Below are 12,024 nucleotides of genomic sequence, written 5' to 3' on the forward strand. Positions count from 1 at the left end.
TAACTGTGGTGTATTCATTCACACTCGAAGATGAGTCCCTGAATATTGCCCAGTCCACCGACTCGAAGTAGTCCTGTAACCACTCCTCTGCTTCTTTTGACCATATCTTCTTGGTCCTCTCCACCGATGCTACAATCTTTAGTCACTGGGAGTAGAAGTACAGCCAGAGAATTGGACTTTCCAAAGTGTGGGATGGCACTGTAAACATTTTTGATGGTGGTATAGCAGTGGTCAAGTGCGTTGGCTTCTCTGGTTGCACTGGTGACATGTTGGTTACAGCTGTTCAGAGACTTCTTCACGCTGGCCTGGTTGAAATCTCCTGCACCAATAGGGAACGCATCAGGGTGTGTAGTTTCATGCCTGATTACGTTGCTCAGCTCCTCTGGTGCCTGGTTGATGTGGGGCTGAGGTGGAATGTACACCACTACCGGGATGATGGTGGAAAACACCTTCAGCAGATAAAATGGACGACATTGGACCACTAGATGTCCTTGGTTGGGTTACAACAATTAGTTGACATATTAGAAATGAGCTAAGGGGTTAAAAATTTAAAACCAATGGGCTTATTGTCATAATGAAATTTTTACATTGAAAACTGGCAGGACAATAAATTCAAGCAACACACATAAAAGTTGCTGGCGAACGCAGGGTTTTCGTCAGGGTCTGGGCCTGAAACGTCGACTGCACCTCTTCCTAGAGATGCTGCCTGGCCTGCTGCGTTCACCAGCAACTTTTATGTGTGTTGCTTGAATTTCCAGCACCTGCAGAATTCCTGTTGAGGGCAATAAAATGTTAAGCAAGGCTGGTAGATATTAAATACTGGATCATAGGACTCTCATATCAGAACCTGCCTAAGCAATTAGTGTTTAAATTTCTGTCTCATCTATCCAGATGCCTTTTTAATAATACATTTTATCAATTCTACTTCTTCTTAGAATTAGCAACTCAATTACATCAGACAATTGCTTCAGAATCACACAATACAGTATATACAAAAAAGGGCATTGCTGAAGGACACTAAATGTTTTTAAATGTATTTGTAAAATAGTTACATCTGAAGAAAAAGCAATTTTAAAACACACCGTTGAAGAATTCTGAGAAGTTTTCGACTTTTGATGGGATATTTTTCGTGTATTCCCAGGTAGGCAGGATGTGTGCCCTTGTCAGTAAGGCTACTGAAGGCTGCATGGTTCTCGGGCAGCTGCAGCAGAGAACGCCAAATAAACATCCTGCAATGTGAAGTCAAAGATATAAAAGGACTACGTCTTCCTCTGTACAAAACAGCAGCATGAATACAGAAACAGACTGACTCAAAGGAGGCCTTAATGATATTAATGTTCCCCACAAGCCCTCTCCCATTCCTGTTCATTCTATTGCACGAATAAAACCATCTTCAGTATTAGACTGGAGAGGCTTTGTCTCAACAAGCCTGGGCAAAGTATGTTTCTGGTAAGCTTCTTCATCTGCTGTGCAGCAAGAGTGGCCCCAAGGGCTTTGTTGTTTCTTTGTTTAAGATGTGACCTCCAGTCTCCCAGATAACCACATCTACACCAAGTGCACCGAGCTGAGCTCTCAGTGAATGCGTTAAGGAACTGAAGCTGCAGCTTGGTAACCTTTGGCTCATAAGGGAAAATGAAGACGTGATAAATAGGAGCTATGGGGAGGTAGTCATCCCTAAGCTGCTGGAGGCGGGTTCCTAGGTGACTGTCAGGAGGGGGAAAGGAAATGGACAGCCAGGGGTGGACAGAGCAAAATTGCAGTCAGTTGGATGAGTTGCAGTGTAATATAGGGACAAAGCTGAAAAGGGTGATGAATACAGGATGTAAGTTATTATATTTGAATGCACACAGTATACAGAATAAAGGTAGGTGATTGGCAGGTATGATACTATGGGTGTTACTGAGTCGTAACTGCAAGAAGATTACAGTTAGGCACTTAACATACAAGGAAACAAATTGTATTGAAAGGACAGGCAAGTAGTAAGAGGGGGTGGGGTTGCTCTGCAGCTAAAAAAATATTACATCAAATCCTTAGAAGGAGGTGACATAGGATCAGAAGGTGTAGAATCCTTGTGGGTAGAGTTAAGAAACTGCAAAGGTAAAAAGATGCTGATGAGTTATATGCAGGCCTCTGAACAGTAGCCAGGACATGGGCTACAAATGACAATGCAAGGTGGAAAAGGCAAGTCAAAAGGGCAACGTTACAATAGTCATGAGGGATTACAATATGCAGGTAGATTGAGAAAATCAGGTTGGTGCTGGATCCCAAGAGAGAGAATCTGTAGAATGCCAATGGGAAGGCTTTTTTGAGCAGCTTGTGGATGAGCCCACTAGAGGAAAGGCTATTCTAGATTGTGTGTTGTGTAATGAACTGGATTTGATTAGGAAGTTTAAGATAAAGATACACTTAGAAGGCAACGATCTTAATATGACAGAATTCACCCCGCAATTTGAGAGGGAGAAGCTACAGTCAGAAGTATCAGTTTTACAGTGGAGTAAAGGGAATTATAGAGACACGAGAGAGGAGCTGGCCAAAGATAATTAGCAGGCGACACAAGCAGAGACGACGGCAGAACTACAATGGCTGGAGTTTCTGGGAGCAATTCAGAAGGTGCAGGATAGATACATCTCAAAGTAATATTCTAAAGACAGAATGACACAACCATGGCTGGTAACAGAAGTCAAAGACAACAAAAATGCAAAACAGAGGGCACATAAGAGAGCAAAAATTAGTGGAAAATTAGAGGATTGGAAAGCTTTTAAAAAGCAACAGAAGGAAACTAAAATAAAACCATAAAGAGAAAAAAGATATAATATCAAAGTAAGCTAGCCAATAATACCAGAGGATACCATAAGTTTTTCAGATATATAAAGCATAATTCCGAGGCAAGAGTAGATATCAGAATGCTGGAAAGTGATGTTGGAGAGGTAGTAATGGGAGAGAAGGAAAAGGCAGATGAACTGAATAAGTATTTTGCATCAAGTCTTCACTGTGGAAGACACTAGCAAGCAGTCTGCTGGACATTCAAAAATGGCCTCTGCCACTCTTGAAAATCCAGCATACTGCTATTACTGGGAAGCTAAAGGGTCTGAAGGTAGATAAGTCACCTGGTCCAATGGACTATGCCACAGGGTACTGAGAGAGGAAGCTGAAAAGATTGTGGAGGCATTGTAAGGATCTTTCAAGAATCAATAAGTTCTGGAATGGTTCAGGATGGTGAGAAAATTGCAAAGGGAGGGAGGCAGAGGAAAGGAATTTATAGGTCAGTTAGCCTGACCTCATTGGTTGGGAAGACGTTGGGAGTTGATTATTAAGGATGAGGTCTTGGAGTACTTGGAAGCATATAATAAAATAGGCCATAGTCAGCATTGTTTCCTTAAGGGAAAATCTTACCTGACAAATCTGTTGGATTTCTTTGAGAAAATAACAAGCAGGATAGAGAAAGGAGAATCAGTGGATGGACTTTCAGAAGACCTCTGACAAGGTACCACACGAGGCTGCTTAACAATATAAGAGCCCATTGTATTACAGGAAAGATACTAGCATGGATAGAGGTTTGGCTGATTGATAGGAGACAAAGAGTGGGAATAAAGGGAGCCATTTCTGGTTGGCTACCAGTAATAAGTGGTTTCCCACAGGGGTCTGTGTGGGGACCGCTTCTTTTCATGCTATACGTCAATGACTCGGATGATGGAACTGATGGATTTGTGACCAAGTTTGTGGACTTTATGAAGATAGGTGGAGGAGCAAGTCATGTTGAGGAAACAGGGAGTCTGAAGTAGGAAGTAGACAGATTAGGAGAATGGGCAAAGAAGTGACGGATTGAATAAAGTGCTGGGAAGTGTATGGTCATATACTTTGGTAGAAAGAATAAAAGTGTAGACTATTTTCTACACGAGGAGAAAATCCAAACATCTGAGGTGCAAAGGGACTTGGGAGCCCTTGTGCACATTGAGTCAGTGGTGAGGAAGGACTATGAAATGTTAGCATTCAGTTCAAGAGGACTAGAATATAAAAGCTAGGATGTAATGCTGAGGCTTTATAAGGCACAAATGAGGCCTCACTTAAAGGGTATTGTGAGCAGTTTTGGGCCCCTTATCTAAGAAAAGATGTGCTGACATTGGAGAGGGTTCAGAGGAGGTTCACAAGAATGATTCCAGGAATGAAAGGATGATCGTATGAGGAGTGTTTGATGGCTCTTGGCCTGTACTTGGAGTTCAGAAGAATGAAGGGAGAACCTATTTGAAACCTACTGAATGTTGAAAGACTTAGATAGAGTAGCTGTGGAGGAAATGCTTTCAATGGTGGGGGAGTCTAGGACCTGAGTGCACAACCTCAGACTTGAGGATGACCATTTAGAACTGAGAGGAGGAGGAATTTCTTTGGCCAGAGTTTGATAGATTCCTGATTATTCAGGACATGAGAAGTTATGGGGAGAATGAGAGCAAAAAATGGATTAGTCATTAAGAAATGGCAGAGCAGACTCGATGGGCTGAATGACCTAATTCTGCTCTTGTGGTCTTCTCTAGTATAAAAACAGCAAACACTAGAAATAGTCAGATCAGGTTGTATCTGCGTGAAGAGAAACAGAATTAACATTCCATGACCTGCTGAGTATTTCCTGCACTTTCAGATTGTATTTTTAGATTCCCAGCATCTGCCGTTGTTTTCTGATTTTCAAAACTATCTATTTGTACTCCCTTATATGCTTAATCAGCTCCCACTTCAATGCACCTATATCATGGGGCTAAATTACCCCTTGTTATATAATATCCCAATATCACTACTCTCTTGGTAAAGAAATTTCTCCTGAATTCCCTTGTGATATTGTTAATGAACTGTATTTTGTTAACAATTTTTCCTTGTGCACCCTGTAAATACAGTAATTTGCAAAAGTGCAAATTACATGGTAACCTCCAGTCATGGGTCAGTTGGTAGAGGCAATTATTTAAAGCAAAAGTAGTGTCATACAGAACAAAGAGGTGTGAATTTGACTGGCAGTCTTTGCTACCAGCTGACCTCAGCTACAGGGCAATAGTAGAAGAGCTGAACCTAAACCTTGACTCAAGAAAGAGAAGAAAACAAAATATCAACTAAGTTCCCACTATATCCCTAAATTCTAGGGAAATTGAGCTTAACGACAGTAATTCCACAAGAACTGGGCAGAGGTGGTTGTGATACCTCTGCGAACATGGTCCATTTTACGGAAGATTACAGCTCTGTCTTAACTAAGTCCTGAACATGGGAAGAAGGTGGGGGAATACCGTGGAAGTCTAAAGGTGAAACTGGCAGAGAAGATCAAAACTCCTCCAGTCCAACATATATGTACAATTATTATAGCTTGATAAATATTTCTAGATGAGCTAGTTGCAAATATTAAATCAAGTTATAGGCAGTTCAGTAGCACACCTGTACTTTTCTGGATATTCTCCAAATTCTTTCAGCAGAGCCCGTAACCGCTTTTTATTTAGCCCCGCTGGAAGCACATTCTAGAATAAGAAATCACCAATTACTTCCAAGTTTAAAAAAAGAAAAGATGTCAATACTGGGGGTATTCTATAGGCCCCCTGGTAGCAGCAGAGATACAGAGGAGCAGATTGGGAGGCAGATTTTAGAAAGGTGCAAAAATAACAGGGTTGTTATCATGGGTTACTTTAACTTCCCTAATATTGATTGGCACCTGATTAGTTCCAAGGGCTTAGATGGGGCAGAATTTGTTAAGTGTGTCCAGGATGGACTCCTGTCACAGTATGTGGACAGGCCGACCAGGGGGAATGCCATACTAGATCTAGTACTAGGTAATAAACTGGGTCAGGTCACAGATCTCTCAGTGGGTGAGCATCTGGGGGACAGTGACCACCGCTCCCTGGCCTTTATAATTATCATGGAAAAGGATAGAATCAAAGAGGACAGGAAAATTTTTAATTGGGGAAAGGCAAATTATGAGGCTATAAGGCTAGAACTTGCGGGTGTGAATTGGTATGATGTTTTTGCAGGGAAATGTACCATGGACATGTGGTCAATGTTTAGAGATCTCTTGCGGGATGTAAGGGATAAATTTGTCCCGGTGAGGAAGATAAAGAATGGTAGGGTGAAGGAACCATGGGTGACAAGTGAGGTGGAAAATCTAGTCAGGTGGAAGAAGGCAGCATACATGAGGTTTAGGAAGCAAGGATCAGATGGGTCTATTGAGGAATATAGGGAAGCAAGAAAGGAGCTTAAGGGGCTGAGAAGAGCAAGAAGGGGGCATGAAAAGGCCTTGGCGAGTAGGGTAAAGGAAAACCCCAAGGCATTCTTCAATTATGTGAAGAAAAAAAGGATGACAGGAGTGAGGGTATGACCGATTAGAGATAAAGGTGGGAAGATGTACCTGGAGGCTGTGGAAGTGAGCGAGGTCCTCAATGAATACTTCTCTTCAATATTCACCAATGAGAGGGAACTTGATGATGGTGAGGACAATATGAGTGAGGTTGATGTTCTTGAGCATGTTGATATTAAGGGAAAGGAGGTGTTGGAGTTGTTAAAATACATTAGGACAGATAAGTCCCCGGGGCCTGACGGAATATTCCCCAGGCTGCTCCACGAGGCGAGAGAAGAGATTGCTGAGCCTCTGGCTAGGATCTTTATGTCCTTGTTGTCCACGGGAATGGTACCGCAGGATTGGAGGGAGGCAAATGTTGTTCCCTTGTTCAAAAAAGGTAGTAGGGATAGTCCGGGTAATTATAGACCAGTGAGCCTTACGTCTGTGGTGGGAAAGCTGTTGGAAAAGATTCTTAGAGATAGGATCTATAGGCATTTAGAGAATCATGGTCTGATCAGGGACAGTCAGCATGGCTTTGTGAAGGGCAGATCGTGTCTAACAAGCCTGATAGAGTTCTTTGAGGAGGTGACCAGGCATACAGATGAGGGTAGTGCAGTGGATGTGATCTATATGGATTTTAGTAAGGCATTTGACAAGGTTCCATACGGTAGGCTTATTCAGAAAGTTAGAAGGCATGGGATCCAGGGAAGTTTGGCCAGGTGGATTCAGAATTGGCTTGCCTGCAGAAGGCAGAGGGTGGTGGTGGAGGGAGTACATTCAGATTGGAGGATTGTGACTAGTGGTGTCCCACAAGGATCTGTTCTGGGACCTCTACTTTTCGTGATTTTTATTAACGACCTGGATGTGGGGGTAGAAGGGGGGGTTGGCAAGTTTGCAGATGACACGAAGGTTGGTGGTGTTGAAGATAGTGTAGAGGATTGTCAAAGATTGCAGAGAGACATTGATAGGATGCAGAAGTGAGCTGAGAAGTGGCAGATGGAGTTCAACCCGGAGAAGTGTGAGGTGGTACACTTTGGAAGGACAAACTCCAAGGCAGAGTACAAAGTAAATGGCAGGATACTTCGTAGTGTGGAGGAGCAGAGGGATCTCGGGGTACATGTCCACAGATCCCTGAAAGTTGCCTCACAGGTGGATAGGGTAGTTAAGAAAGCTTATGGGGTGTTAGCTTTCATAAGTCGAGAGATAAGAGTTTAAGAGTCGCGATGTAATGATGCAGCTCTACAAAACTCTGGTTAGGCCACACTTGGAGTACTGTGTCCAGTTCTGGTCAACTCACTATAGGAAGGATGTGGAAGCATTGGAAAGGGTACAGAGGAGATTTACCAGGATGCTGCCAGGTTTAGAAAGTATGCATTATGATCAGAGATTAAGGGAGCTAGGGCTATACTCTTTGGAGAGAAGGATGAGAGGAGACATGATAGAGATGTACAAGATAATAAGAGGAATAGATAGAGTGGATAGCCAGCGCCTCTTCCCCAGGGCACCACTGCTTAATACAAGAGGACATGGCTTTAAGGTAAGGGGTGGGAAGTTCAAGGGGGATATTAGAGGAAGATTTTTTACTCAGAGAGTGGTTGGTGCGTGGAATGCGCTGCCTGAGTCAGTGGTGGAGGCAGATACACTAGTGAAGTTTAAGAGACTACTAGACAGGTATATGGAGGAATCTAAGGTGGGGGCTTATATGGGAGGCAGGGTTTGAGGGTTGGCACAACATTGTGGGCCGAAGGGCCTGTACTGTGCTGTACTGTTCTATGTTCATTGTTAATTCTTCATTATGAAGAAAACTCAGGTTCACAAATATCAGATTTAACTAACATGCAAGAAGTTTTAAGTCAACATTCCCAGATGGCTTAGTGTAGGCTAGTGTTCTCTTTGACAGTGACTTATACAATTCATAAATATTCTGGATTAAGTATTTGATATATAGTTAATTTTGGCAGGGCAACGTTCATCCACGCTCTACTATGTGTAAGTATTTCAACAAGTACAGGAAAAGTACCTGCATTTATATAAGGTCAGGACATCAAGGTCCTTTTTCAAAAATAGACACTGCCCTAGCACAGGAAAATTAGCAACAAACTACATATAGCAATATTCCACAATAAGCACAAGGTAGTGATACTGGTTAATGAATAAATTATTGGTCAGTACACTGTGGAAAATCTGCCTGCTTTTCTTCAACTCGCCTCTGTGGAATATTTCATCTAAGGGGATGAATATCATCTGATCCTTGCTGCAGCACTTCTTCAATACTGGCACTTAATGTAGGTTATTCATTCACCTCTACATATGGGACATGACAAAATATTGTCTAAGAGCCAGAAGGTCTGTGTGAGATCATAAGTTGAGCCTTCATCTTGTGTTCTTTTAGCAAATCTCTGCAAGGGCATGAAAGCAAGCCACGATTGGTCTTGCTTGACTTTTGGAGCTGAGGGTACAAAGAAGAATGAATGTCATTTAGCGGTGTGTTCTGTGCAGTATGTTTTAAGTGATCCCATGTGAAGGGTGACTGTGCAAAAAAGAGTGCAGCATTTGGGGGAGAAAATGGAGAAAAACAAATGTGTCAAATTAGCTTTGTCACATCAAATTCTTAAACCTCCAACAAGGGTGAAGTGCATAAGCTAGTCATTCAAGCAATTTACAAGCTACTATTGACTTTCATCCAGATGTTTGTTGAAAAATATCCAGCTTTAGATCAATTATACCCAACTGCTGCTTCTGCACCATTTTTGACCAACCCAGTCAGATCTTCTGGCCTCTTACCTCTTTATCCTCTGAGATGGTGCCAGATGGTTTTAGGATCCTAGCCTGAACCTCCTTCCCGGTTGACTTTCCTTTCTGAGGTCTTTCTACTTTTCCAGATGTCACTCGCATTTTCAGGCCAGATGAAACACTTTCATTTTTAGAGTTCTTATCTTTGTCTGCAACAACTTTAACCAGTGGGGGAGGTGGCTGGAGTAACAAAGACAATTAATACAAAATGTGGCTTGCACTGATTCCTACCCGAAGTTTTTTGAAAACAGAAATAAATAGAAACACTAGTAACCAGAGTTACACACTTTTATGAACGCAAGGTGTGAGTGATGGCTCCATCGCTTTCACTGCATAATAATAAACTTCAAAAGAATTTCACAAATGTGTATGATCAAAGATATGCAGAATTATAATGGCGAATGAATGAATAGTCTAGTTCTCACATGTACTTTTTCCCTCCAGAATACAATAAAACATTTCAGATTGTCATGGGATAGCCCAATCAGTATTTCCTTTAAAAATATATACAAAATAGTTCAACATTACATTACATAACATAGAGATACTGCCTAGATTTTTGTGCCTGGCGTGGGACTTGAACTTGTAACTTATCCCATCGTTAGAGCATTTTCTGTCTGTTTCAGAGATACAGTATAAACAAAATACTTGAGGAAAAATAGTACAGACGCCCTGAAAGAATGCTTTATAAAAGGACCATCAGATCACAAAAAATCATACCACTGTTGTCATCTCTGCAAGAACATTGTCAAGTTTGACGATGACAACAGCATGAACAAAGATGAGACGGCCTACAGAGAGGAGGTGGAAGAGCTCAAAGCCTGGCTCGAGGTGAATAAGCTCTTCTTCAATGTCAACAAGACAAAGGAGATGGTTATCAGCTTCAGAACTTGAACCACTCACACCCCTCTTTACATTGTCAGCACAGCAGTGGAAACTGCAATCAGTTTCAAACTCCTGGGAATGCATATCTCAAACAACCTCTCATGGTCTCAGAACACATCCTACACAATCAGGAAAGCTCACCAACACCTCTGCTTTCTGAAGAGGTTGAAGAGAGCTGGGCTATGCACACCAGTGTTCATGTTCTTCTGCAAATATGCAGCAGAAAGTACCCTACATGTTGCATCACTGCATGGTGGAGAAACTGCACTGCGGTGCACAGGAACACTCTACAACTTATAGCCAAAACTGCCCAACGCATCACTGGCACCAGCCTACATATCGTCAAGAGCATAAATACAGAAAGGTGCAGGAAAAGGTTCAGTAACACCATGAAGGAGTCCACCCACCCTGCTCTTGGACCTTTTGTCCCACTTCTATCAGAGAGGAGGTTACATAGCATCCGCACCAGGACCACCAGACTCAAAAACAGTTACGAGTTCGTACTGTTCGTACTTTCCCCAAACAGCAAGGCTGATCAACACCTCCATCCACTAACCTACCCTTCCACACCTCACCATCACTACTTTATCACCACCTGCTAGTCACCTTATATGACAGACACTCCTGTGCCTAGCGTCACTTTATGGGCATACAATCCAGGTATGTAAGCTCTCTTATGCATTTACAGTATATTTATTATGTTTTTTAAAAATTGTGTTATCTATCATATTGCTTTTCTTTTGTGCTGCATCGTGTCTGGAGTAACAATTATTTTGTTCTCCTTTACATCTGTGTACTGGAAATTACATAAAACAATCTTGATTCCTGAACTCTTTACCGCACTCTCTAATTACTTCCCCAAAACTCTGCCAATTTTGCTGTTTCCCCCAAGTATTTATTCAATTCCTTTCTGAAATTTATTTTCTTCCACCACTCCTTCAGAGTGAATTCCTGAAAGAATTTTAGTTCACAGTGTGAAAATCAATGCATTTCGGAATAAGGCAGGCCATAGCTTCCTAAAACTCAGCAACAAGTAGGGTCGTCGTCTTCTCTGGAGTGGCAGAAGCTGAGAGGAGACCTGACAGAAGTTTATGAAATTATAAGAAGCACTGATAGAATAGACAGCAGCTATCCTTTTCCCCAGGGCTCAAATATCTAATAGTAGAGGGGATACAGTTAAGTTGCGAGGGGTAAGTTAGAAGAGTCATCCGGGGCAAGTTTTCTTTTATTGAAAATCAAGAGTGGTGGGTTCCTGGAATGCTCTGCCAGAAGTGAATGGTGAAGACAGATACAGTAGAGGCATGGAAGAGGGTCATAGATAGGCATATGAGTATGAAGAAAATGGAGGGATACGGATCATATGCAGCAGGAGGGATTAGTTTAATTAGGTGCCGATAGTTTAAGTAGGTCAGCACAACATCATGGGCCACAGGGCCTGTACCGTTCTGTTTTCCAAGTATTGATCACCCTCCATATGAAATATACACTTTACACTTGATTTGCAAAAACAAATAAAATAACAAAGGAATTTATTCCTTTACTCATTAATATTGATGCCAAAATAAGCATTATCATTACAAAATTTCTGTGTTTGGCATTTATATAGCATTTACCAAAGTTAAAGGTAAAAATCTAAAGTAGATCAAACCAAATTAAAGCTCAAGAAAATAAAAATAATTATTTTCTTGTTATATGTTAACACTATATGAAAACCTTCAAATCACTACCGACATTCACAGCAAAGTCAACATCTTTACATTATACTCAATGAGCCTCTGATTACCTTATTTAATTCATCTGATAAAGCTTTGACACTGTAAATCGCAAGGCTGCCATCGTCTAGGACAGCTACAACGTAATGCCCATTTGGACTGACTGCTGCGGAGCTAATTCCATTATCAAGGCTTCCAATGTCAAAGAGAAGCTTGCAAGTGTGGATATTGAGAAACCTCATGATGCCATCCTGGCTCAATACTCCAATAACCTGCAATATTGGTCAAACACATCATTTGCAGCAACATGCGAGATAACCCTCAAACAATGAT

General features: G+C 41.7%; 1 protein-coding gene across 1 annotated transcript in view; it reads right to left on the reverse strand.

The window, feature by feature from the left end:
• tbc1d31 (TBC1 domain family, member 31) overlaps positions 1 to 12,024 on the reverse strand; it is a 73,447-nt gene that overhangs the window by 44,572 nt on the left and 16,851 nt on the right. The window contains exons 7-10 of the mRNA XM_063056242.1: positions 11,763 to 11,963; positions 9,086 to 9,274; positions 5,410 to 5,489; positions 1,083 to 1,229 (exon numbers count right to left, since the gene is read on the reverse strand). Coding sequence (XP_062912312.1) covers positions 1,083 to 1,229; positions 5,410 to 5,489; positions 9,086 to 9,274; positions 11,763 to 11,963 — 617 coding nt within the window. The remainder of the gene's footprint in view (positions 1 to 1,082; positions 1,230 to 5,409; positions 5,490 to 9,085; positions 9,275 to 11,762; positions 11,964 to 12,024) is intronic.

Source organism: Mobula hypostoma, chromosome 1, assembly GCF_963921235.1.
Source record: "Mobula hypostoma chromosome 1, sMobHyp1.1, whole genome shotgun sequence".
In the NCBI taxonomy this organism is placed as follows: domain Eukaryota; kingdom Metazoa; phylum Chordata; class Chondrichthyes; order Myliobatiformes; family Myliobatidae; genus Mobula; species Mobula hypostoma.